The sequence below is a fragment of the Bombina bombina genome, chromosome 1 (assembly GCF_027579735.1).
Source record: "Bombina bombina isolate aBomBom1 chromosome 1, aBomBom1.pri, whole genome shotgun sequence".
NCBI classification, from domain to species: domain Eukaryota; kingdom Metazoa; phylum Chordata; class Amphibia; order Anura; family Bombinatoridae; genus Bombina; species Bombina bombina.
Window position 1 is genome coordinate 133,033,905 of NC_069499.1, and position 27,471 is coordinate 133,061,375.

The 27,471-nt window shown below is 43.0% G+C and overlaps 1 protein-coding gene across 1 annotated transcript in view; it reads right to left on the minus strand.

Annotated features, from left to right (window-relative positions):
• WDHD1 (WD repeat and HMG-box DNA binding protein 1) overlaps nucleotides 1-27,471 on the minus strand; it is a 463,259-nt gene that overhangs the window by 147,954 nt on the left and 287,834 nt on the right. The window contains exons 19-20 of the mRNA XM_053697606.1: nucleotides 22,907-23,139; nucleotides 235-377 (exon numbers count right to left, since the gene is read on the minus strand). Of these exons, the coding sequence (XP_053553581.1) occupies nucleotides 235-377; nucleotides 22,907-23,139 (376 nt within the window). The remainder of the gene's footprint in view (nucleotides 1-234; nucleotides 378-22,906; nucleotides 23,140-27,471) is intronic.

Sequence of the window (27,471 nt, forward strand, 5' to 3'; positions counted from 1 at the left end):
TAAAAAACAAAAAACCTGTGAAAAGCTTATTTTCTTCCAGTAGAATCTGCCAGTGACATCAATTGGCAATTCTGTATATTAATTATGACTTTTCAACTTCAGCCAGTCTCAACAAGATTAACAAGTAAATGTGTGCAGTCTTATAGCATGATGGGAAAAACATAACACACACATACATATATCGATAAAATCAGATGAAAACAGTACACAAAACTAGATTAAATTCCATCTTACATGATTTGCTAATTGTAGGCGCTTCCTCTTCATGCTCGTCCTCCTCTTGGCCCTCATCTTCACCATTTGTTTTCATCTGTTCCTGCTTGTGACTAACAGATTTTGAATACGAACCATTCCATTCTGTGGCTGTCCTACTGTAGCTGCGCAACAAAGAAAAATTGCATCAGTTTGAAATCAACACCTTATCTGTTATTACTAGATAATAAAATGTATGCTTACCTGATAAATTTCTTTCTTTCCGGACATGGAGAGTCCATGACGTCATTTCAATTACTAGTGGGATATTCACTCCTGGCCAGCAGGAGGCCGCAAAGAGCACCACAACAAAGCTGTTAAGTGTCACTTCCCTTGGTGAGGTTTAGTAAAAAAAATAACTGTCTAATCTGAAGGGTGGGGTCATGGAATCTCCATGTCCGGAAAGAATGAAATTTATCAGGTGAGCATGAATTTTATTTTCTTTCCTAAGACAGAGTCCACAACGTCATTCCAATTACTTGTGGGAACCAATACCCAAGCTAGAGGACAGTGAATGAATAGGGAGGGAGAACAAGACAGGAAGGCCTAAACAGAAGGCACCACCGCTTGAAGAACCTTTCTCCTTAAAGAAGCCTTCCTGGAGAAAGGACAAAATTCTAGGAATCCTGACCCTACTCCAAGAGTAGCCCTTTGATTCACACCAATAAAGGTATTTACGCCATACCTTATGTTAAATATTACGAGTAACAGGCTTGCGGGCCTGGATCATGGTCTCTATGACCGACTCAGAAAACCCACGCTTAGCCAGAACTAAGCAATCAATCTCCAAGCAGTCAGCTTCAGAGAAACAAGATTTGGAGGGAGGAAGGGACCCTGAGTTAGAAGGTCCTTCCACAGAGGAAACCCCCAAGGAGGAAGAGATGACATCTTCACTAGGTCTGCATATCAGATCCTGCGAGGCCATGCAGGAGCTATTATAATTACAGACGCTCTCTCCTGTTTGATACAAGCAATGACTCATGGAAGGAGTGCAAACGGAGGAAACAGGTATGCTAGACCCAAATCCCAAGGAACTGCCAGAGCATCTATCAGAGCAGCCTATGGATCTCTTGACCTTGAACCGTACCTTGGAAGCTTGGCGTTCTGACGAGATGCCATCAGATTCAACTCCAGGACACCCCCCCACTTGAGGGTTAGCCTGGAGAACACCTCCGGATGGAGAGCCCACTCCACGGGATGAGAAGTCTGTCTGCTCAGGAAATCCGCCTCCCAATTTTCCACTCCTGGAATGTGGATGGCAGATAGACAACAATTGTGAGCTTCCGCCCACTGAATAATCCGTGCCACCTCCTTCACGGCTAAGGAACTCTGAGTTCCTCCCTGGTGGTTGATGTAAGCCACCGAGGTGATGTTGTCCAATTGGAACCTGATAAACCGGGCTAAGGACAATTGAGGCCAAGCCATTAGAGCATTGTAGATCGCTCTCAACTCAAAGATGTTTATGGGGAGAGCAGACTCCTCCCGAGTCCATAGGCCCTGTGCCTTTAACGAGTCCCAGACTGCTCCCCAGCCTAGCAGGCTGGCGTCCGTGGTCACAATCACCCAGGAGGGTCTCCAGAAGCATGTGCACTGAGACAGGTGATCCTGAGAAAGTCACCATGAGTCTCTTGTCAACTGGTCCAGATTTATTCTCTGAGACAGATCTGAATGGTCTCCTCGTTCCATTCTCTGAGCATGCATAACTGCAGAGCTCTCAAATGGAATCGAGCAAAAGGAATGATGTCCATGGAAGCGACCATCATACCAATTACCTCAATACACTGAGCCACTGATGGCCAAAAAAGTAAACTGTAGAGAGAGGCAAGAAGTTTGGATTTTGTGACCTCCATCAGAAATATTGTCATAGATAGGGAGTCTATGATGGTCCCTAAGAAACAAACCCTTGTAGCTGGAACAAGGGAACTCTTCTCCAGATTCAGTTTCCATCCGTGGGAACGTAGAAGAGAAAACAAGATCTCTGTATGAGAGTTTGCTTGTTGAAAAGATGGTGCCTGAACCAATATGACGTCCAGATAAGGCGCCACCGCAATTCCCTGAGAGATAGTAGTAGTAGATGGCGCTGGTCTATTGAATGATTTTCTCTAGTAAGTGAAGAGAAAAAAGGCTTGATGCATATATTGAAGCCAATTAATATGGGTGCAGTATACTCACTCCATAAGATGAATCTTAACAGCTGAAAGGGAACGTAGCGTCAGATGGCAAGAGTCCACAGGTTCCTGGAGTCAAATACTGAATTTTCAGGTTTTTCCAAAAGTGGACTATAAATGAATAGAGACCCAAATGACAAAAGTATCCAGTGTATAATTGAAAAAAAAATGTAGTAACTTACTCCATAAATAAGGAGATTCCAGCTCAGCACAGCAAAACAAGATCTTGACAATCTTTCAACAAAGGATAAAAGGTTTTATTTTCTCAACGCGTTTCAACGTATTACACGTCTTTATCAAGAGCATACATTAAAACAAGTAAAACAGGTAAGTAAAGTATTTGAGTGTCAATACTTGGTTTTACTTACCTGTTTTGCAGCACAGTGACACTTCCATTCTCAGCAAGGTACACTCTGCACCCAGACATATCCATAATTACACTGTTAACGTGCACACAGCTTGTGAGCAATACACTTCTTGGTAGTATAATTATTACTAGAGCAATCCTTATCAGAAGGTTATGTGCTCTTGTTAGCATAATACACATTCCCTCTCTGGTCACCCAATCCCCTACCTGCTAGCTCTGGTCACAATAATTCTTCAACAATCTTTTTTTTATCTGAATAATACACCGGTGCTTACACCGGTTGGAGATCGTTCACTACTGAAAAGCACCGGTGTATTATTCAGATAAAAAAAGATTGTTGGAGAATTATTGTACAAAATATAGATATTGATTTGTAATAGTGGAATTGGAAACAAAGACCAAAATTAATAGAGCTCCTATGTTTCTCATCCTAGCGACTCTGGCTACGTTTGAATCTCCCACCCTCACAACATTTGGGACATGTATTCCAGGGTATAACTTCGACCCTGGTGGTGCCAGATTGAAATATAATTCATCCATTCCCCTCTCCATTGCCTCACAAAAGATTACTAGCTACATAACAAACCCGTTCCCACATACACCGGTGCTTTTCAGTAGTGAACGATCTCCAACCACCACTGCTGTTAAAAAAGAGCCCCAAAAGCCAGAACTTCAGATTCTCACAGCTCTCTTCAGATTCACCACAGCAGTGGTGGTTGGGGATCGTTCACTACTGAAAAGCACTGGTGTATGTGGAATGGCTTAGGGTTTGTTATGTAAATAGATGGACGGTTGGGCATACACTACCGCTGTGTTTAGTTTAGTGAGAGCGTATATTGATTTACTTTTGTATAAAAATGGGATGCTTTTTAAATAGATGTTTGTATCCACAGTTACGTTTTTATTGTGGGAATACTACTGTGACATCTTAGAGATTTATATCTCTAGTGTATCTCGTTGCTGCTAAGCGTGTGGGTGTGTTAGTGCAGACAGAACATTCTGCTGAAAGAAAGTGAAGGGAGACAGTGTGAGGGGGGGGGGGGTGCCATATGAGTGTCTCAATTAACTGAATGAAAGGAGCGTGCAGGGACGAGAGGATCCTGTACTAGTGCTGCAGTTCAAGCTTTTGGGAGACGTCAGAGGAGGAGGAGTCAGGTGGCCATTTCAAAACGGCCAGATGAGATCTAGTAAGTGTAATAATAAAGTTTATTTAGATGAAAATTGGGCTAGAGCTTGATGTAAAGATTGTTAATTAACTAATCTAAATAAGTAACAGTAATTTTTGGGTTGACTGTCCCTTTAAGCCACAGAGCCGGGCTAGAACAGTGAAGCCACACTTCTTGGCTCCCAGTCTAATGATTTGCATGTTAGCATCAGATATAAAATAAATAGGGTTAATTTGAGTGCCTTAAACCTATCTTGGATCTCCTCCAAGGGAGTTTCTTCTAAAATTAATTTAGACAAGGCATCACACCAATAAGATGCTGCACTTGCTACTGTGGCCATACAAACTGCAGGTTGCCATTGAAGACCCTGATGAACATACATCTTCAAATAAGCCTCCAGCTTCTTGTCCATGGGATCTTTAAAGGAACAGCTATCCTCAATAGGGATCGTAGTTCTCTTAGCCAGAGTAAAAATAGCCCCTTCTACTTCAGGCACTGTGCGCCATGAATCTCTAATGGAGTCCGCAACAGGAAAACTCTTTTTAAAGACGGGAGACAGGGAGAAAGGTAACCCTGGCTTCTCCCATTCCTGTGTAATAATCTCCGTCACACGGTCTGGAAGAGGAAAAACTTCCACAGAGGAAGGATCATCATAGTATTTGTTAAGCTTACTAGATTTTTTAGTATTGACAGCGACAGAAGAATCTGAGTCGTTCAAGGTAGCCAGTACCTCCTTTTATAGTACACGGAGGTGTATAAGCTTAAATCTGAAGTTTACCTCTTCAGAGTCAGACAAAGGAAATATAATATCCGAATCTAAGATTTCATCCTCAGAGGCTACCGAGGTATCCTCATCAGACTTATGAGGGAGAGCAACCTGTGTAGCAGCAGACGGAACAGACACCTTACACTTAGAATTCTTAGATTTCCTCTTGCACTTCCCTAACATGGGGAAAACAGATAAAGCCGAAGATACCGCTGAAGATATATGTGCAGCAAAATCTGATGGTAAATAAACTCCTCCAGGAGGCTGAGAGGAATTGCAGGGCACTATATGTGTAGCCATTTAGACTTGGGATGTTTGAGGAGAAAGCTGTGGCACTGCCTGAAAAGCATCATCCTGAGAGACATGAGGCTCAGAAACCAAAAGTTTATCTTTCCTTTTTAAAGTCTTTTCTAAACATGGGGAACAAAATTGCATAGGTAAAACAATTTGGGCCTCAAGACACAAACATTTATCCTTAGGAGCAAACCCCTGTTCATTGTCCATAGTAAAACAATTTGGCCCACTAAGAATCCCAAAAATAAAGAAATGACTAGGAGAAAACCCTTGTTAAATAAAAATGACACATGATACAAATTAACAATGATCAGATCGACTGAGGTGCCCTAACTGACCCATCAATCCCAAATTGATAAAAAAAAATCTAGTAAGCTTAACACCATCGATGGATAAACGATCCGACACCAAGGAGCTGTTTAAAATGGCGCCGCTGCCCTCAGGAACTCAGATGGAAGAGAAGGGAGGAGTCACGTGATCCGCATGAATTAAGATGCGCAGTAAACTAAAAGCGCCCTATTTTTAGATCTTAGTATTTGTTAAACTGCCGATTACAAAACAAAGGTCGAAAAGATGAGTTTAAATGTACAATTTAAAGATATCTGTGCAGTAACTTTTTTTTTTATCACATTCCTAATACAATAAAGGTCCCATGAACTAAAAAGTCATATACACAGCCTCAGGGGAGACATCCCATAAACCGTATGGGAAGGTAACCCCTTAGTCTCCACACATAAACTAAGTGCCTGCACACTGCACAATAAAATCCTTCCAAAAGGATTAAATATGTCCCAAATAAATTCGGCAGGAAATTCTTCTCAAGTGTAAGTCTCCAAGACCTAGAAGACAAAAGCACTTACCTGCATATTAAGCTGTCCGGCAGGAAGACAGCTCACAAGGCGTGACAGGACACATACTATTATTAGAGATCTGTAGAAAAAGAAAGAAAAGAGTAACCAACTCTGGCTTTCTATACCAAGGGCAACAATATGTTGGAAAAATCAAGCAAGGACCACCTCACCACTTTCTAACTGCTTAAAAGCCACCACTACTCTTACTCAACAGATTGACGTGGACCCAGCTAAACCCAAATCCTTGCTTGCAGGGAAAAGTACCCGAAAAGGAATCAAATATTTCAGACACCGAACTTAACCTCCTCCATTGACAGAGGCAAAGAGAATGACTGGGAGTTATGGGTAAGGGAAGTGACAATTAACAGCTTTGCTGTGGTGCTCTTTGCCTCCTCCTGCTGGCCAGTGAATATCCCACTAGTAATTGGAATGACCTCGTGGACTCTCCATGTCTTAGGAAAGAAAATATATATATATTTTTTAAATTGTATGCTTTGTCTGAAACAAAAAACATTTAGTCTTACCTGATAAATTCATTTATTTCATGGTGGCAAGAGTCTCATGGTGGTAAGAGTCCACAATCTATAATTCCTGATAATAACATAACCTACCACTAGGAGTAGGCAAAGGTTCCCAAAACCCAAGAGCTCTTTATAACCCCTCCCATCTCTATGGTAGTCTGACGTACAGCCAGGCAAAAAAAGGTAGGAAAAGAAATAAAGAGCAAAATATAAGAGCAGGGAAAAAAATATGTTAAAAAAACAGAATTTATGCTTACCTGATAAATTACTTTCTCCAACGGTGTGTCCGGTCCACGGCGTCATCCTTACTTGTGGGAATATCTCTTCCCCAACAGGAAATGGCAAAGAGTCCCAGCAAAAGCTGTCCATATAGTCCCTCCTAGGCTCCGCCCACCCCAGTCATTCGACCGACGGACAGGAGGAAAAAACAGGAGAAACTATAGGGTGCCGTGGTGACTGTAGTTAGAGAAAATAATTAATCAAACCTGATTAAAAAACCAGGGCGGGCCGTGGACCGGACACACCGTTGGAGAAAGTAATTTATCAGGTAAGCATAAATTCTGTTTTCTCCAACATTGGTGTGTCCGGTCCACGGCATCATCCTTACTTGTGGGAACCAATACCAAAGCTTTAGGACACGGATGAAGGGAGGGAGCAAATCAGGTTACCTAAACGGAAGGCACCACAGCTTGCAAAACCTTTCTCCCAAAAATAGCCTCCGAAGAAGCAAAAGTATAAAATTTGTAAAATTTGGCAAAAGTGTGCAGTGAAGACCAAGTCGCTGCCTTACATATCTGATCAACAGAAGCCTCGTTCTTGAAGGCCCATGTGGAAGTCACAGCCCTAGTAGAGTGAGCTGTGATTCTTTCAGGAGGCTGCCGTCCGGCAGTCTCGTAAGCCAATCGGATAATGCTTTTAAGCCAAAAGGAAAGAGAGGTAGAAGTCGCTTTTTGACCTCTCCTTTTACCAGAATAGACGACAAACAGAGAAGATGTTTGTCTGAACTCTTTTGTAGCTTCTAAATAGAATTTTAGAGCATGGACTACGTCTAAATTGTGTAACAAACGTTCCTTCTTTGAAACTGGATTCGGACACAAAGAAGGTACAACTATCTCCTGGTTAATATTTTTGTTGGAAACAACCTTTGGAAGAAAACCAGGCTTAGTACGCAAAACAACCTTATCTGAATGGAACACCAGATAGGGCGGAGAACACTGCAGAGCAGATAACTCAGAAAGTCTTCTAGCAGAAGAAATAGCAACCAAAAACAGAACTTTCCAAGAAAACAACTTAATATCTATGGAATGTAAAGGTTCAAACGGAACCCCTTGGAGAACTGAAAGAACTAGATTTAAACTCCAGGGAGGAGTCAAAGGTCTGTAAACAGGCTTGATCCTAACCAGAGCCTGAACAAATGTTTGAACATCTGGCACAGCTGCCAGTCGTTTGTGTAACAAGACAGATAAAGCAGAAATCTGTCCCTTTAGAGAACTCGCTGATAATCCCTTATCCAAACCCTCTTGTAGGAAGGAAAGGATCCTAGGAATTTTAATCTTACTCCAGGAGAATCCCTTGGATTCACACCATCCATATTTTATGGTAAATCTTTCTAGTTACAGGTTTTCTGGCTTGTACCAGAGTATCTATCACAGTATCCGAAAACCCACGCTTAGATAAAATCAAGGGTTCAATTTCCAAGCCGTCAGCTGGAGAGAGACTAGATTTGGATGTTCGAATGGACCCTGTACCAGAAGATCCTGTCTCAAAGGTAGCTTCCATGGTGGAACCGATGACATAATCACCAGGTCTGCATACCAAGTCCTGCGTGGCCACGCAGGAGCTATCAAGATCACCGAGGCCCTCTCCTGCTTGATCCTGGCTACCAGCCTGGGAATGAGAGGAAACGGTGGAAACACATAGGCTAGGTTGAAGGTCCAAGGCGCTACTAGTGCATCCACTAGAGCCGCCTTGGGATCCCTGGATCTGGACCCGTAGCAAGGAACCTTGAAGTTCTGACGAGACGCCATCAGATCCATGTCTGGAATGCCCCATAATTGAGTTAATTGGGCAAAGATCTCCGGGTGAAGTTCCCACTCCCCCGGATGGAATGTCTGACGACTCAGATAATCCGCCTCCCAGTTTTCCACTCCTGGGATGTGGATCGCAGATAGGTGGCAGGAGTGATCCTCCGCCCATTTTATTATTTTGGTCACTTCTCTCATCGCCAGGGAACTCCTTGTTCCCCCCTGATGATTGATATAAGCAACAGTCGTCATGTTGTCTGATTGGAATCTTATAAATCTGGCCTTTGCTAGTTGAGGCCAAGCCCTGAGAGCATTGAATATCGCTCTCAGTTCCAGAATGTTTATCGGGAGAAGAGACTCTTCCCGAGACCATAGCCCCTGAGCTTTCAGGGATTCCCAGACCGCGCCCCAGCCTGCTAGACTGGCGTCGGTCGTGACGATGACCCACTCTGGTCTGCGGAAGCTCATTCCCTGGGACAGGTGGTCCAAGGTTAGCCACCAACGGAGTGAGTCTCTGGTCTTCTGATCTACTTGAATCACTGGAGACAAATCTGTATAGTCCCCATTCCACTGTTTCAGCATGCACAGTTGTAATGGTCTTAGATGAATTCGCGCAAAAGGAACTATGTCCATTGCTGCAACCATCAACCCTACCACTTCCATGCACTTAGCTACGGAAGGACGTGGAATAGAATAAAGAACTTGACAAGCGGTTAGAAGTTTTGACTTTCTGACTTCTGTCAGGAAAATCCTCATTTCTAAAGAATATTATTGTTCCCAAGAAAGGAACTCTTGTTGACGGGGACAGGGAACTCTTTTCTACGTTCACCTTCCACCCGTGAGATCTGAGGAAGGCTAGAACAATGTCTGTATGAGCCTTTGCTTTGGAAAGAGACAATGCCTGGATTAGAATGTCGTCTAGATAAGGTGCTACAGCAATGCCCCTTGGTCTTAATACCGCTAGAAGGGACCCTAGCAGTGGCTAACCCGAATGGGAGGGCCACAAACTGGTAATGTTTGTCCAGAAAGGCAAACCTTAGGAACGGATGATGTTCTTTGTGGATAGGAATATGTAGATACGCATCCTTTAGATCCACGGTAGTCATAAATTGACCTTCCTGGATTGTAGGTAGAATCGTTTGAATGGTTTCCATTTTGAACGATGGAACCCTGAGAAATTTGTTTAGGATCTTTAAATCCAGAATTGGTCTGAAAGTTCCCTCTTTTTTGGGAACCACAAACAGATTTGAGTAAAATCCCATTCCCTGTTCCGCCGTTGGAACTGTAAAAAGAGTTTTACCCTTGAAAGGGATATGAAGCAATTTTGTCTTGGAAGATACATCCGCTGACCAAGACTTTAGCCAAAGCGCTCTGCGCGCCATAATTGCAAACCCTGAATTTTTCGCCGCTAATCTAGCTAATTGCAAAGCAGCATCTAAAATAAAAGAATTAGCCAACTTGAGTGCGTGAACTCTGTCCATAACCTCCTCATACAGAGTCTCTCTACTGAGCGACTTTTCTAGTTCCTCGAACCAGAACCACGCTGCTGTAGTGACAGGAACAATGCACGAAATGGGTTGCAGGAGGTAACCTTGCTGTACAAAAATCTTTTTAAGCAAACCCTCCAATTTTTTATCCATAGGATCTTTGAAAGCACAATTATCCTCGATAGGGATAGTAGTACGCTTGTTTAGAGTAGAAACTGCCCCCTCGACCTTAGGCACTGTCTGCCATAAGTCCTTTCTGGGGTCGACCATAGGAAATAATTTCTTAAATATAGGAGGGGGGACAAAAGGTATGCCGGGCTTCTCCCACTCCTTATTCACTATGTCCGCCACCCGCTTGGGTATAGGAAAAGCGTCGGGGTGCACCGGAACCTCTAGGAACTTGTCCATCTTGCATAATTTTTCTGGAATGACCAGGTTGTCACAATCATCCAGAGTAGATAACCCCTCCTTAAGCAGTGCGCGGAGATGCTCTAATTTAAATTTAAATGTCACAACATCAGGTTCAGCCTGTTGAGACATTTTTCCTGAATCTGAAATTTCCCCATCTGACAAAACCTCCCTCAGGGCCCCTTCAGATTGGTGTGAGGGTATGACAGAGCAATTATCATCAGCGCCCTCCTGCTCTTCAGTGTTTAAAACAGAGCAATCGCGCTTTCTCTGATATGCAGGCATTTTGGATAAAATATTTGCTATGGAGTTATCCATTACTGCCGTCAATTGTTGCATAGTAATAAGCATTGGCGCTCTAGAAGTACTAGGGGCCTCCTGCGTGGGCAAAACTGGCATAGACACAGAAGGAGATGATGTAGAACTATGTCTACTCCCTTCATCTGATGAATTATCTTGGGCAACTTTACTATCTGTGGCAGTACTGTCCTTACTTTGTTTGGACGCTATGGCACAATTATCACACAATTTTGAAGGGGGAGACACATTGATCTTCAAACATATAGAACATAGCTTATCTAAAGGTGCAGACATGTTAAACAGGCTTAAACTTGTCAAGAAAGTACAAAAAACGTTTTAAAACAAAACCGTTACTGTCTCTTTAAATTTTAAACAGTGCACACTTTATTACTGAATATGTGAAAAAGTATGAAGGAATTGTTCAAAATTTACCAAATTTTCACCACAGTGTCTTAAAGCATTAAAAGTATTGCACACCAATTTTCAGAGCATTAACCCTTAAAATAAAGAAACCGGAGCCTGTTAAAGTTTTAACCCCTCTACAGTCCCAGCTACAGCCTTTGCTGCGACTTTACCAAACCCAGGGGGGAATACGATACCAAATGAAGACTTCTAGGAACTTTTCCAACCACTTTCAGATCCACGCACATGCATCTGCATGTCTTGCTCTCAAAAGTAACTGCGCAGTAATGGCGCGAAAATGAGGCTCAGCATACAACTGGGAAGGCCCTTCCTGACTGGAAAGGTGTCTAACTCAGTGCCTGACGTTAAAAAACGTTCCCCAAGCTTATAAATGCGAATTTCAAACATAAACATGTATAAAATGCTCAAATAAATCAATCGATTTTGCCCATAAAAGTGTCTACCAGTTTTATAGCCCATATTAAGCCCTTTATTCTGTTTGAGACTAAGAAAATGGCTTACCGGTCCCCCTGAGGGGAAAATGACAGCCTTCCAGCATTACACAGTCTTGTTAGAAATATGGCTAGTCATACCTTAAGCAGAAAAGTCTGCTAACTGTTTCCCCCAACTGAAGTTACTTCATCTCAACAGTCCTATGTGGAAACAGCAAACGATTTTAGTTACTGCTGCTAAAATCATCTTCCTCTCACAAACAGAACTCTTCATCTTTTTCTGTTTCAGAGTAAATAGTACATACCAGCACTATTTTAAAATAACAAACTCTTGATAGTAGAATAAAAAACTACAACTAAACACCACATACTCTTAACCATCTCCGTGGAGATGTTGCCTGTGCAACGGCAAAGAGAATGACTGGGGTGGGCGGAGCCTAGGAGGGACTATATGGACAGCTTTTGCTGGGACTCTTTGCCATTTCCTGTTGGGGAAGAGATATTCCCACAAGTAAGGATGACGCCGTGGACCGGACACACCAATGTTGGAGAAAAATGCTTACCAGATAATTTCCTTCCCTTCTGTATGGGAAGAGTCCACAGCTGCATTCTTTACTTGTGGGAAATACTGAACCTGGCCACCAGGAGGAGGCAGAGACACCCCAGCCATAAGGCTTAAATACCTCCCCCACTTCCTCATAACCCCAGTCATTCTGCCAAGGGAAAAAGGAACAGTAGGAGAAATATCAGGGTGAAAAAGGTGCCAGAAGAATAAATTTAAATTTAGGGCCACCCATCGGAGAACACGGGCGGGAGCTATGGACTCTTCCCATACAGAAGGAAAGGAAATTATCTGGTAAGCATAATTTATGGTTTCTTTCTTAATATGGGAAGAGTCCACAGCTGCATACCTTACTTGTGGGAAACATATACCCATGCTCTAGAGTACATGGAATGCTAACGGGAGGGAAAAAAAGAGAGGCGGACTCTAATCTGAGGGTACCACAGCCTGCAAAACATTTCTCCTGATGGCTGCTTCAGCAGAAGCAAAAACATCAAACTTGTAAAATTTGGAAAAAGTATGTAAGGAGGACCAGGTAGCCGCCTTACAAAACAAAATTTATGCTTACCTGATAAATTTCTTTCTTTTGCGATGTACCGAGTCCACGGATTCATCCTAACTTGTGGGATATTGTCCTTCCTGACAGGAAGTAGCAAAGAGAGCACCACAGCAGAGCTGTCTATATAGCTCCCCGCTTAACTCCACCCCCCAGTCATTCGACCGAAGGCCAAGGAAGAAAAGGAGAAACTATAAGGTGCAGAGGTGACTGGAGTTTACATAAAAAAATACTATCTGTCTTGACTAGACAGGACGGGCCATGAAGCAAAAGTATCAAATTTGTAAAATTTGAAAAGGTATGAAGCGAAGACCAAGTCGCAGCCTTACAAATCTGTTCAACAGAAGCATCATTTTTAAAAGCCCACGTGGAAGCTACCGCTCTAGTAGAATGAGCTGTAATCCTTTCAGGAGGCTGCTGTCCAACAGTCTCATAAGCCAAACGGATGAGAAGTCGCCGTAGCCTTTTGACCCCTACGCTTTCCAGAATAGACAACAATCAAAGAAGATGTTTGACGAAAATCTTTGGTTGCCTGCAAATAAAATTTCAAAGCACGAACCACATCCAAGTTGTGCAACAGACGTTCCTTTTTACAAGAAGGATTAGGACACAGAGAAGGAAAAACAATTTCTTGATTGATATTCCTGTAAGTAACAACCTTAGGTAGGAACCCGGGCTTGGTACTCAAAACCACCTTATCAGCATGGAACACCAGATAAGGTGAGTCACATTGTAATGCAGATAGTTCAGAAACTATTCGAGCTGAAGAGATAGCAACTAGGAACAAAACTTTCCAAGATAAAAGCTTAATATCTATGGAATGCATGGGTTCAAACGGAACCCCCTGAAGAACTCTAAGAACTAAATTTAGACTCCATGGCGGAGCAATAGGTTTAAACACAGGCTTAATTCTAACTAAAGCCTGACAAAAAGCCCGAACGTCTGGAACATCTGCCAGACGCTTGTGCAACAAAATAGACAGAGCTTAGATTTAGATGACACATCAGCTGACCAGGACTTAAGCCATAACGCTCTACGCGCTAAAATGGCAAAACCTGAATTCTTAGCCGCTAATTTAGCAAGATGAAAAGCGGCGCCTGTAATAAAAGAATTAGCCAACTTAAAGATACTGATATAAAAATCCAGTATAAAATGGTTTAAAAACGTACTTAGAAGCTTTCAGTTTAGCTCTGTTGAAAAGGCAGTTGGAAAGCCCACTGCAAGTGGGAAATAAGACACTCCCCCCCTCCCCCTTCTTTTACATATGAAAAGACCCTTTGCACAAACAGGAGCAAGCTGGAGAAGGTAGCTGACGGTATTCAAATAAAACTTTGGGGCTTGGTTAGGAGTCTGAAAATCAGAGCAATGTTATTTAAAAATAAAATCAGAGCAATGTTATTTAAAAATAAGCAAAATTTTACATTTTTAAAAAAACAAACTTTATGGGCTTTATAAATAGATCATCTACAAAACATTTATGCAAAGAAAAAAACATAATTTATGCTTACCTGATAAATTCCTTTCTTCTGTTGTGTGATCAGTCCACGGGTCATCATTACTTCTGGGATATAACTCCTCCCCAACAGGAAATGCAAGAGGATTCACCCAGCAGAGCTGCATATAGCTCCTCCCCTCTACGTCACTCCCAGTCATTCGACCAAGGACCAACGAGAAAGGAGAAACCAAGGGTGAAGTGGTGACTGTAGTATAATTTAAAAAATATTTACCTGCCTTAAAAAACAGGGCGGGCCGTGGACTGATCACACAACAGAAGAAAGGAATTTATCAGGTAAGCATAAATTATGTTTTCTTCTGTTATGTGTGATCAGTCCACGGGTCATCATTACTTCTGGGATACCAATACCAAAGCAAAAGTACACGGATGACGGGAGGGCTAGGCAGGCTCATTATACAGAAGGAACCACTGCCTGAAGAACCTTTCTCCCAAAAATAGCCTCCGAAGAAGCAAAAGTGTCAAATTTGTAAAATTTTGAAAAAGTATGGAGCGAAGACCAAGTTGCAGCCTTGCAAATCTGTTCAACAGAGGCCTCATTCTTAAAGGCCCAAGTGGAAGCCACAGCTCTAGTAGAATGAGCTGTAATTCTTTCAGGAGGCTGCTGTCCAGCAGTCTCATAGGCTAAACGAATTATGCTACGAAGCCAGAAGGAAAGAGAGGTAGCCGAAGCCTTTTGACCTCTCCTCTGACCAGAGTACACGACAAACAGGGAAGACGTTTGTCGAAATTCCTTAGTTGCCTGCAAATAGAACTTGAGGGCACGAACTACATCCAGATTGTGCAGAAGACGTTCCTTCTTTGAAGAAGGATTCGGGCACAAAGAAGGAACAACGATCTCCTGATTGATGTTCCTGTTAGTGACTACCTTAGGTAAGAACCCAGGTTTTGTACGCAGAACTACCTTATCTGAATGAAAAATCAAATAAGGAGAATCACAATGTAGGGCTGATAACTCAGAGACTCTCCGAGCCGAAGAAATAGCCGTTAAAAATAGAACTTTCCAAGATAACAACTTTATATCAATGGAATGAAGGGGTTCAAACGGAACTCCTTGTAAAACGTTAAGAACAAGGTTTAAACTCCATGGCGGAGCAACAGTTTTAAACACAGGCTTGATCCTAGCTAAAGCTTGACAAAAAGCCTGGACGTCTGGAATTTCTGACAGACGCTTGTGCAACAAAATGGACAGAGCTGAGATCTGTCCCTTTAATGAACTAGCCGATAAACCCTTTTCTAAACCTTCTTGTAGAAAGGACAATATCCTAGGAATCCTAACCTTACTCCAAGAGTAACCTTTGGATTCGCACCAGGATAGGTATTTACGCCATATCTTATGGTAAATCCTTCTGGTAACAGGCTTCCTAGCCTGTATCAGGGTATCAATAACCGACTCAGAAAAACCACGTTTTGATAAAATCAAACGTTCAATTTCCAAGCAGTCAGCTTCAGAGAAGTTAGATTTTGATGTTTGAATGGACCCTGAATCAGAAGGTCCTGTTTTAGAGGTAGAGACCAAGGTGGACAGGATGACATGTCCACTAGATCTGCATACCAAGTCCTGCGTGGCCATGCAGGCGCTATTAGAATCACTGATGCTCTCTCCTGTTTGATTCTGGCAATCAATCGAGGAAGCATCGGGAAGGGTGGAAACACATAAGCCATCCCGAAGGTCCAAGGTGCTGTCAAAGCATCTATCAGAACCGCTCCCGGATCCCTGGATCTGGACCCGTAGCGAGGAAGTTTGGCGTTCTGACGAGACGCCATGAGATCTATCTCTGGTTTGCCCCAACGTCGAAGTATTTGGGCAAAGACCTCCGGATGAAGTTCCCACTCCCCCGGATGAAAAGTCTGACGACTCAAGAAATCCGCCTCCCAGTTCTCCACTCCCGGGATGTGGATTGCTGACAGGTGGCAAGAGTGAGACTCTGCCCAGCGAATTATCTTTGATACTTCCATCATTGCTAGGGAGCTCCTTGTCCCTCCCTGATGGTTGATGTAAGCTACAGTCGTGATGTTGTCCGACTGAAACCTGATGAACCCCCGAGTTGTTAACTGGGGCCAAGCCAGAAGGGCATTGAGAACTGCTCTCAATTCCAGAATGTTTATTGGAAGGAGGCTCTCCTCCTGATTCCATAAACCCTGAGCCTTCAGAGAATTCCAGACAGCGCCCCAACCTAGTAGGCTGGCGTCTGTTGTTACAATTGTCCAGTCTGGCCTGCTGAATGGCATCCCCCTGGATAGATGTGGCCGATAAAGCCACCATAGAAGAGAATTTCTGGTCTCTTGATCCAGATTCAGAGTAGGGGACAAATCTGAGTAATCCCCATTCCACTGTCTTAGCATGCACAATTGCAGAGGTCTGAGATGTAGGCGAGCAAAAGGTACTATGTCCATTGCCGCTACCATTAAGCCGATCACCTCCATGCATTGAGCTACTGACGGGTGTTGAATGGAATGAAGGACACGGCATACATTTTGAAGCTTTGTTAACCTGTCTTCTGTCAGGTAAATCTTCATTTCTACAGAATCTATCAGAGTCCCCAAGAAGGGAACTCTTGTGAGTAGAAAGAGAGAACTCTTCTTTTCGTTCACCTTCCATCCATGCGACCTTAGAAATGCCAGTACTAACTCTGTATGAGACTTGGCAGTTTGAAAGCTTGGAGCTTGTATCAGAATGTCGTCCAGGTATGGAGCTACCGAAATTCCTCGCGGTCTTAGGACCGCTAGAAGAGTACCCAGAACCTTTGTGAAGATTCTTGGAGCCGTAGCCAATCCGAATGGAAGAGCTACAAATTGGTAATGCCTGTCTAGAAAGGCAAACCTTAGATACCGGTAATGATCCTTGTGAATCGGTATGTGAAGGTAAGCATCCTTTAAATCCACTGTGGTCCTGTACTGACCTTTTTGGATCATGGGTAAAATTGTCCGAATAGTTTCCATTTTGAACGATGGAACTCTTAGGAATTTGTTTAGGATCTTTAAATCCAAGATTGGCCTGAAAGTTCCCTCTTTTTTGGGAACTACAAACAGATTTGAGTAAAACCCTTGTCCTTGTTCCGACCGCGGAACCGGATGGATCACTCCCATTAATAAAAGATCTTGTACGCAGCGTAGAAACGCCTCTTTCTTTATTTGGTTTGTTGACAACCTTGACAGATGAAATCTCCCTCTTGGGGGAGAGAATTTGAAGTCCAGAAGGTATCCCTGAGATATGATCTCTAGCGCCCAGGGATCCTGAACATCTCTTGCCCAAGCCTGGGCGAAGAGAGAAAGTCTGCCCCCCACCAGATCCGGTCCCGGATCGGGGGCCCTCGATTCATGCTGTCTTAGGGGCAGCAGCAGGTTTCCTGGCCTGCTTGCCCTTGTTCCAGGACTGATTAGGTCTCCAGCCTTGTCTGTAACGAGCAACAGCTCCTTCCTGTTTTGGTGCAGAGGAAGTTGATGCTGCTCCTGCTTTGAAATTACGAAAGGAACGAAAATTAGACTGTCTAGTCTTAGCTTTGGCTTTGTCCTGAGGCAGGGCATGGCCTTTACCTCCTGTAATGTCAGCGATAATCTCCTTCAACCCGGGCCCGAATAAGGTCTGCCCCTTGAAAGGTATATTAAGCAATTTAGATTTAGAAGTAACATCAGCTGACCAGGATTTTAGCCACAGTGCTCTGCGTGCCTGAATGGCGAATCCTGAATTCTTAGCCGTAAGTTTGGTTAAATGTACTACGGCTTCCGAAATGAAAGAATTAGCTAGTTTAAGGACTCTAAACCTGTCCGTAATCTCGTCCAGCGTAGCTGAACTAATGTTCTCTTCCAGAGATTCAATCCAGAATGCTGCAGCAGCCGTGACCGGCGCGATGCATGCAAGGGGTTGCAATATAAAACCTTGTTGAACAAACATTTTCTTAAGGTAACCCTCTAGTTTTTTATCCATTGGATCTGAAAAAGCACAGCTATCCTCAACCGGGATAGTGGTACGCTTAGCTAAGGTAGAAACTGCTCCCTCCACCTTAGGGACCGTTTGCCATAAGTCCCGTGTGGTGGCGTCTATTGGAAACATTTTTCTAAATATTGGAGGGGGTGAGAACGGCACACCGGGTCTATCCCACTCCTTAGTAACAATTTCAGTAAGTCTCTTAGGTATAGGAAAAACATCAGTACTCGCCGGTACCGCAAAATATTTATCCAACCTACACATTTTCTCTGGTATTGCAACTGTGTTACAATCATTCAGAGCCGCTAAAACCTCCCCTAGTAATACACGGAGGTTCTCCAATTTAAATTTAAAATTTGAAATATCTGAATCCAATCTGTTTGGATCAGAACCGTCACCCACAGAATGAAGCTCTCCGTCCTCATGCTCTGCAAGCTGTGACGCAGTATCAGACATGGCCCTAGTATTATCAGCGCACTCTGTTCTCACCCCAGAGTGATCACGCTTGCCTCTTAGTTCTGGTAATTTAGCCAAAACTTCAGTCATAACAGTAGCCATATCTTGTAATGTTATCTGTAATGGCCGCCCAGATGTACTGGGCGCCACAATATCACGCACCTCCCGAGCGGGAGATGCAGGTACTGACACGTGAGGCGAGTTAGTCGGCATAACTCTCCCCTCGCTGTTAGGTGAAATTTGTTCAATTTGTACAGATTGGCTTTTATTTAAAGTAGCATCAATACAGTTAGTACATAAATTTCTATTGGGCTCCACCTTGGCATTGGAACAAATGACACAGGTATCTTCCTCTGAATCAGACATGTTCAACACACTAGCAAATAAACTTGCAACTTGGCTACAATTTTATTTAATAAAAACGTACTGTGCCTCAAAGAAACACTAAACGATTAATGACAGTTGAAATAATAAACTGAAAAACAGTTATAGCATCAATCCTTGTAAACAACACAACTTTAGCAAAGGTTTCCCATTAGCAAAGCAAAATTAATTAAATTACAGAGTAACGTTTTTTATCACAGTCAATATATAATTCTCACAGCTCTGCTGAGAGAATCTACCTCCCTCAAAAGAAGTTTTGAAGACCCCTGAGTTCTGTAGAGATGAACCGGATCATGCAGGAAATACAATGAGCAACTGACTGGAAATTTTGATGCGTAGCAAAGAGCGCCAAAAACGGCCCCTCCCCCTCACACACAGCAGTGAGGGAGAAACGAAACTGTCATAATTAGAATAAGCAACTGCCAAGTGGAAAAATAGCCCAAACATTTATTCACTCAGTACCTCACTAAATGTAAACGATTCTACATTCCAGCAAAAACGTTTAACATAATCAATACATATAAAAAAATTCTTATGTACTTTTTACAGAGTAATTCCAGTGAAGTACCATTCCCAGAATACTGAAGTGCAAAGTATACATACATGACATTATATCGGTATGGCAGGATTTTCTCATCAATTCCATTGTCAGAAAATAAAAACTGCTACATACCTCTATGCAGATTCATCTGCCCGCTGTCCCCTGATCTGAAGTTTTTACCTCTCCTCAGATGGCCGAGAACAGCAATATGATCTTAACTACTCCGGCTAAAATCATAGTAAAACTCTGGTAGATTCTTCTTCAAACTCTGCCAGAGAGGCAATAACACACTCCGGTGTCATTGTAAAATAACAAACTTTTGATTGAAGTCATAAAAACTAAGAATAATCACCATAGTCCTCTTACACATCCTATCTAGTCGTTGGGTGCAAGAGAATGACTGGGAGTGACGTAGAGGGGAGGAGCTATATGCAGCTCTGCTGGGTGAATCCTCTTGCATTTCCTGTTGGGGAGGAGTTATATCCCAGAAGTAATGATGACCCGTGGACTGATCACACATAACAGAAGAAATGAGTGTATAATAGCCCTTTAAGAGCCTTAATACTGTCCAAAATATCATCTAGTGGGGTCTCCATCTGAAGAGCCTCTTCTAGAGCCTCAAACCGAAAGGCAGCTGCAGTGGTTACCGGAAAAATACACGCTATAGGTTGAAGAAGAAAACCTTGATGAACAAAAATTTTCTTTAGGAGACCGTCTAATTTTTTATTCATAGGATCAATGAAAGCACAACTGTCTTCAATAGGTATAGTTGTACGCTTAGCCAGGGTAGAAATAGCTCCCTCCACCTTAGGGACCGTCTGCCATGAGTCCTTTATGGTGTCAGAAATGGGAAACATTTTCTTAAAAACAGGAGGGGGAGAGAACGGAATACCTGGTTTATCCCACTTTTTAGTAACAATGTCCGAAATCCTCTTAGGGCCCGGAAACACATCAGTGTAAACAGGAACCTCTAAATATTTGTCCATTTTACACAATTTCTCTGGAACTAAAATAGGGTATCATCCAGAGTAGCTAAAACCTCCCTGAGCAATAAGCGGAGGTGCTCTAGCTTAAATTTAAATGCCGTCATATCTGAATCTGTCTGAGGGAACGTCTTTCCTGAATCAGAAATCTCTCCCTCAGACATCAAATCCCTCATCCCTACTTCAGAACCTTGTGAGGGAATATCGGATACGGCTACTTAAGCGTCAGAAGGCTCAGCATTTGTTCTTACCCAGAGCTACTGCGCTTCCCTTGCAAACCAGGCAGTTTAGATAAAACCTTTGTGAGGGTAGTATTCATAACTGAAGCCATATCTTGCAAGGTGAAAGAATTAGACACACTAGAAGAACTTGGCGTCGCTTGTGCGGGCGTTACTGGTTGTGACACTTGGGGAGAACTAGATGGCAAAACCTGATTTCCTTCTGTCTGAGAATCATCTAATGCCAAACTTTTATAAGCCAAAATATGCTGTTTGCAATTTATAGACATATCAGTACAAGTTGGACACAATCTAAGAGGGGGTTCCACAATGGCTTCTAAACAAATTGAACAATGAGTTTCCTCAGTGTCAGACATGTTTAACAGACTAGTAATAAAGCAAGCAAGCATGGAAAACACTTTATTTAATGAAAAAAACTAAATTTGCAAAAACGGTACTGTGCCTTTAAGAGAAAAAAAAGGCATACACAAACTGCAAAACAGGTTAAAATTGCTTCAATTTTTCTGAAATTTTAACAGTGTACCCACTAAGCTTTAGAAGGATTGCACCACAAGTAAATAAGCAATAAACCCCCAAATGACAAAACCGTATTGAAAAATGTGTAAAACCGGTTAAACACCCCTATAAGCATCTTGCCACAGCTCTGCTGTGGAACTACCTGCCCTTAGGAACGATAATATGGGGTTAAAGCTTCGAATAGGCCCTCAGAAGATCATCAGGACCTCAGGAGAAGTTGCTTGCTGCTTGTCTGTATAACTGAATGCGCAACTGAGGAGCGAAAATAGGCCCCGCCCACCCCACTCGATGTTACTGGGGCCTACTGAAATCTAACAAACTTAGTTTGAAAACCATGTGGGTTATAACAAACCCAAAATAAGCCAAATGACCCCTCAAGCAAACGTCCCATAAACCTAAACGTTACTCCCAGAACACACAAATGTTTGTACGAATTTCATATAAACAAAAGTGCACAAAAAAGTTTTAGCCCTTTATGCAAGCTAGTAAAACCTCTTTCATACTAGGATTACTGCTTACCCTTCCCCTAATGGGGATACTGTCAGCCTTTCTGAGTTAACACAGTCTCTGCAGAAAAATGACTGAACATACCTCATTGCTGTATAGCAAGAACCGTTCCTCACACTGAAGTTTTCCTGTACTCCTCAGCTCATATGGGAACAGCAGTGGACCTTAGTTACAAATGCTAAGATCATTATCCTCCAGGCAGAAATCTTCATCTATGTCCTGCCTGAGAGCAAATAGTACAACACCGGTACCATTTAAAAATAAACTCTTGATTGAAGATGAAATAAAAACTAACAGTTTAACACCTCTTCTCTTTACTCTTCCTGCTTAGAGCCAGCAAAGAGAATGACTGGGGGGTGGAGTTAAGGGGGGAGCTATATAGACAGCTCTGCTGTGGTGCTCTCTTTGCTACTTCCTGTCAGGAAGGACAATATCCCACAAGTTAGGATGAATCCGTGGACTCGGTAAATCATGCAAAAGGAATATGACTGAACATACCTCATTGCTGTATAGCAATAAACCGTTCCTCACACTGAAGTTTTCCTGTACTCCTCAGCTTCTGTGGGAACAGTAGTGGACCTTAGTTACAAATGCTAAGAACATAATCCTCCAGGCAGAAATCTTCATCAATGTCCTGCCTGAGAGTAAATAGTACAACACCGGCACCATTTAAAAATAAACTCTTGATTGTAGATAAAATAAAACTAACAGCTTAACACCTCTTTCACTTTACCCTTCCTGCTTAGAACCGGCAAAGAGAATGACTGGGGGGTGGAGTTAAGGGGGGAGCTATAGACAGCTCTGCTGTGGTGCTCTCTTTGCCACTTCCTGTTAGGAAGGATAATATCCCACAAGTAAGGATGAATCCGTGGACTCGGTACATCATGCAAAAGAAAATGTGCTTTGCCGTGGGCAGCCGGAGGCGCTCAGCTTGGCAAAAACTAGCTGCAAATAAAGGAATTGTCAACATGAACTTTTTATACTTCATGACTGAAAGTCACCTAGCAATGGTAAATTCTACTGTTTCAGAAACGCTAGGATTTGCCATCACTGTAAGTATTGGAGACTGAAGCAAATAAACAGGTAGTACACAGCATACAGATAATTAACCCAGAAGAAAAGGCACAATCTAAAACTGATTAACCCATAAGAGAGACACACTAAAATTAATAATCAGCTATATATAGTTGTTTTCACCTTAGTAAATACAATACAAACGAACAGCTTAGTAAACACAAACAAAAATTTGAATTTTAAAATTACCCAGCATTCAGTCCACTCCGGAAATCCTCACTCTCCTCCTCCTCTTCCATTTCTTCCTGCTGCTGAAGCGACGCCAACTCTGCTGCCTTTTCTAGAGCCATCTCACTGAGCCGCTGGGCTAGTATAAGTCTCTTGGAGCGAGATGCATACTTAATGGCTAAGTTTATCGCATTTTGAGCCATATATTCTGCAAGCTCTGTACATCGAAATTCACGCTCTAATTTACAGGACAACTACAACAATAATAAAAAAGTTACAATGTATAAGTTAAAAAAGACAAGATAAAAGGACAGGGCGAATTCAATAGATAATACAATGTGATCTGAAAGATCTGTTTCGCAATTTTCACAATGTTTGGTTAGTCTGAATTTTTCTCATGCGGCCATTAAAGTCAAAAAACAGAATTTATGCTTACCTGATAAATTACTTTCTCCAACGGTGTGTCCGGTCCACGGCGTCATCCTTACTTGTGGGATATTCTCTTCCCCAACAGGAAATGGCAAAGAGCCCAGCAAAGCTGGTCACATGATCCCCCCTAGGCTCCGCCTTCCCCAGTCATTCGACCGACGTAAAGGAGGAATATGCATAGGAGAAATCATATGATACCGTGGTGACTGTAGTTAGAGAAAATAAATCATCAGACCTGATTAAAAACCAGGGCGGGCCGTGGACCGGACACACCGTTGGAGAAAGTAATTTATCATGTAAGCATAAATTCTGTTTTCTCCAACATAGGTGTGTCCGGTCCACGGCGTCATCCTTACTTGTGGGAACCAATACCAAAGCTTTAGGACACGGATGATGGGAGGGAACAAATCAGGTCGCCTAGATGGAAGGCACCACGGCTTGCAAAACCTTTCTCCCAAAAATAGCCTCAGATGAAGCAAAAGTATCAAATTTGTAGAATTTGGTAAAAGTGTGCAGTGAAGACCAAGTCGCTGCCTTACATATCTGATCAACAGAAGCCTCGTTCTTGAAGGCCCATGTGGAAGCCACAGCCCTAGTGGAGTGAGCTGTGATTCTTTCAGGAGGCTGCCGTCCGGCAGTCTCATAAGCCAATCGGATAATGCTTTTAAGCCAGAAAGAGAGAGAGAGGTAGAAGTTGCTTTTTGACCTCTCCTTTTACCAGAATAAACAACAAACAAAGAAGATGTTTGTCTGAAATCCTTAGTAGCTGCTAAGTAAAATTTGAGAGCACGAACTACATCCAAGTTGTGCAACAAACGTTCCTTCTTTGAAACTGGATTAGGACACAAAGAAGGCACAACTATCTCCTGGTTAATATTTTTGTTAGAAACAACCTTCGGAAGAAAACCAGGTTTAGTACGCAAAACCACCTTATCTGCATGGAACACCAGATATGGAGGAGAACACTGCAGAGCAGATAACTCTGAAACTCTTCTTGCAGAAGAAATTGCAACCAAAAACAAAACTTTCCAAGATAATAACTTTATATCAACGGAATGTAGGGGTTCAAACGGAATCCCCTGAAGAACTGAAAGAACTAGATTGAGACTCCAGGGAGGAGTCAAATTTTTGTAAACAGGCTTGATTCTAACCAAAGCCTGAACAAAAGCTTGAACGTCTGGCACAGCCGCCAGCTTTTTGTGAAGTAAAACAGATAAAGCAGAAATCTGTCCCTTCAAAGAACTTGCAGATAATCCTTTCTCCAAACCTTCTTGAAGAAAGGATAGAATCCTAGGAATTTTTATCTTGTTCCATGGGAATCCTTTAGATTCACACCAACAGATATATCTTTTCCATATTTTATGGTAGATTTTTCTAGTTACAGGCTTTCTAGCCTGAACAAGAGTATCAATGACAGAATCTGAGAACCCTCGCTTTGATAAAATCAATCGTTCAATCTCCAAGCAGTCAGTTGGAGTGAGGCCAGATTCGGATGTTCGAACGGACCTTGAACAAGAAGGTCCTGTCTCAGAGGTAGCTTCCATGGTGGAGCCGATGACATATTCACCAGGTCTGCATACCAAGTCCTGCGTGGCCACGCAGGAGCTATCAAGATCACCGATACCCTCTCCTGTTTGATCCTGGCTACCAGCCTGGGAATGAGAGGAAACGGTGGGAACACATAAGCTAGGTTGAAGGTCCAAGGTGCTACTAGTGCATCCACTAGAGCCGCCTTGGGATCCCTGGATCTGGACCCGTAGTAAGGAACCTTGAAGTTCTGGCGAGACGCCATCAGATCCATGTCTGGGATGCCCCATAATTGAGTTATTTGGGCAAAGATTTCCGGATGGAGTTCCCACTCCCCCGGATGAAATGTCTGACGACTCAGAAAATCCGCTTCCCAATTTTCTACTCCTGGGATGTGGATTGCAGACAAGTGGCAGGAGTGAGTCTCCGCCCATTGAATTATTTTGGTCACTTCTACCATCGCCAGGGAACTCCTTGTTCCCCCCTGATGGTTGATATACGCAACAGTCGTCATGTTGTCTGATTGAAACCTTATGAATTTGGCCTTTGCTAGCTGAGGCCAAGCCTTGAGAGCATTGAATATCGCTCTCAGTTCCAGAATGTTTATCGGTAGAAGAGATTCTTCCCGAGACCAAAGACCCTGAGCTTTCAGGGGTTCCCAGACCGCGCCCCAGCCCACCAGACTGGCGTCGGTCGTGACAATGACCCACTCTGGTCTGCGGAAGCTCATCCCTTGTGACAGGTTGTCCAGGGTCAGCCACCAACGGAGTGAATCTCTGGTCCTCTGATCTACTTGTATCGTTTGAGCATGCACAGTTGTAATGGTCTTAGATGAATTCGCGCAAAAGGAACTATGTCCATTGCCGCAACCATCAAACCTATTACTTCCATGCACTGCGCTATGGAAGGAAGAAGAACAGAATGAAGTACTTGACAAGAGTTTAGAAGTTTTGATTTTCTGGCTTCTGTCAGAAAAATCTTCATTTCTAAGGAGTCTATTATTGTTCCCAAGAAGGGGACTCTTGTTGACGGAGATAGAGAACTTTTCTCTACGTTCACTTTCCACCCGTGAGATCTGAGAAAGGCTAGGACAATGTCCGTATGAGCCTTTGCTTGCGGCAGGGACGACGCTTGAATCAGAATGTCGTCCAAGTAAGGTACTACTGCAATGCCCCTCGGTCTTAGCACCGCTAGAAGGGACCCTAGTACCTTTGTGAAAATTCTTGGGGCAGTGGCTAATCCGAATGGAAGTGCCACGAACTGGTAATGTTTGTCCAGAAAGGCGAACCTTAGGAACTGTTGATGTTCCTTGTGGATAGGAATATGTAGATACGCATCCTTTAAATCCACCGTGGTCATGAATTGACCTTCCTGGATGGTAGGAAGAATTGTTCGAATGGTTTCCATCTTGAACGATGGAACCCTGAGAAATTTGTTTAAGATCTTGAGATCCAAGATTGGTCTGAATGTTCCCTCTTTTTTGGGAACTATGAACAGATTGGAATAGAATCCCATCCCTTGTTCCTTTAATGGAACAGGATGAATCACTCCCATTTTTAACAGGTCTTCTACACAATGTAAGAATGCCTGTTTTTTTATGTGGTCTGAAGACAATTGAGACCTGTGGAATCTTCCCCTTGGGGGTAACTCCTTGAATTCCAGAAGATAACCTTGGGAGACTATTTCTAGGGCCCAAGGATCCAGAACATCTCTTGCCCATGCCTGAGCGAAGAGAGAAAGTCTGCCCCCCACCAGATCCGGTCCCGGATCGGGGGCCAACATCTCATGCTGTCTTTGTAGCAGTAGCAGGTTTCTTGGCCTGCTTACCTTTGTTCCAGCCTTGCATTGGCCTCCAGGCTGGCTTGGCTTGAGACATATTACCCTCTTGCTTAGAGGGTGTAGAACTTGAGGCTGGTCCGTTTCTACGAAAGGGACGAAAATTAGGCTTATTTTTAGCCTTGAAAGACCTATCCTGAGGAAGGGCATGGCCCTTTCCCCCAGTGATATCTGAAATAATCTCTTTCAAGTCAGGGCCAAACAGCGTTTTCCCCTTGAAAGGAATATTAAGCAATTTGTTCTTGGATGACGCATCCGCTGACCAAGACTTTAGCCAAAGCGCTCTGCGCGCCACAATAGCAAACCCTGAATTTTTCGCCGCTAATCTAGCTAATTGCAGGGTAGCGTCTAGAGTAAAAGAATTAGCCAATTTAAGAGCACGAATTCTGTCCATAATCTCCTCATAAGAGGTATCTTTATCTAGCGACTTTTCTAGTTCATCAAACCAGAAAGACGCTGCTGTAGTAACAGGAACAATGCATGAAATTGGCTGTAGAAGGTAACCTTGCTGAACAAACATCTTTTTAAGCAAACCTTCTAACTTTTTATCCATAGGATCTTTGAAAGCACAACTATCTTCTATAGGGATAGTGGTGCGTTTGTTTAAAGTAGAGACCGCCCCCTCGACCTTAGGGACTGTCTGCCATAAGTCCTTTCTGGGGTCGACTATAGGAAACAATTTCTTAAATATAGGGGGAGGGACAAAAGGTATGCCGGGCCTTTCCCATTCTTTGTTTACAATATCCGCCACCCGCTTGGGTATAGGAAAAGCTTCGGGGGGCACCGGGACCTCT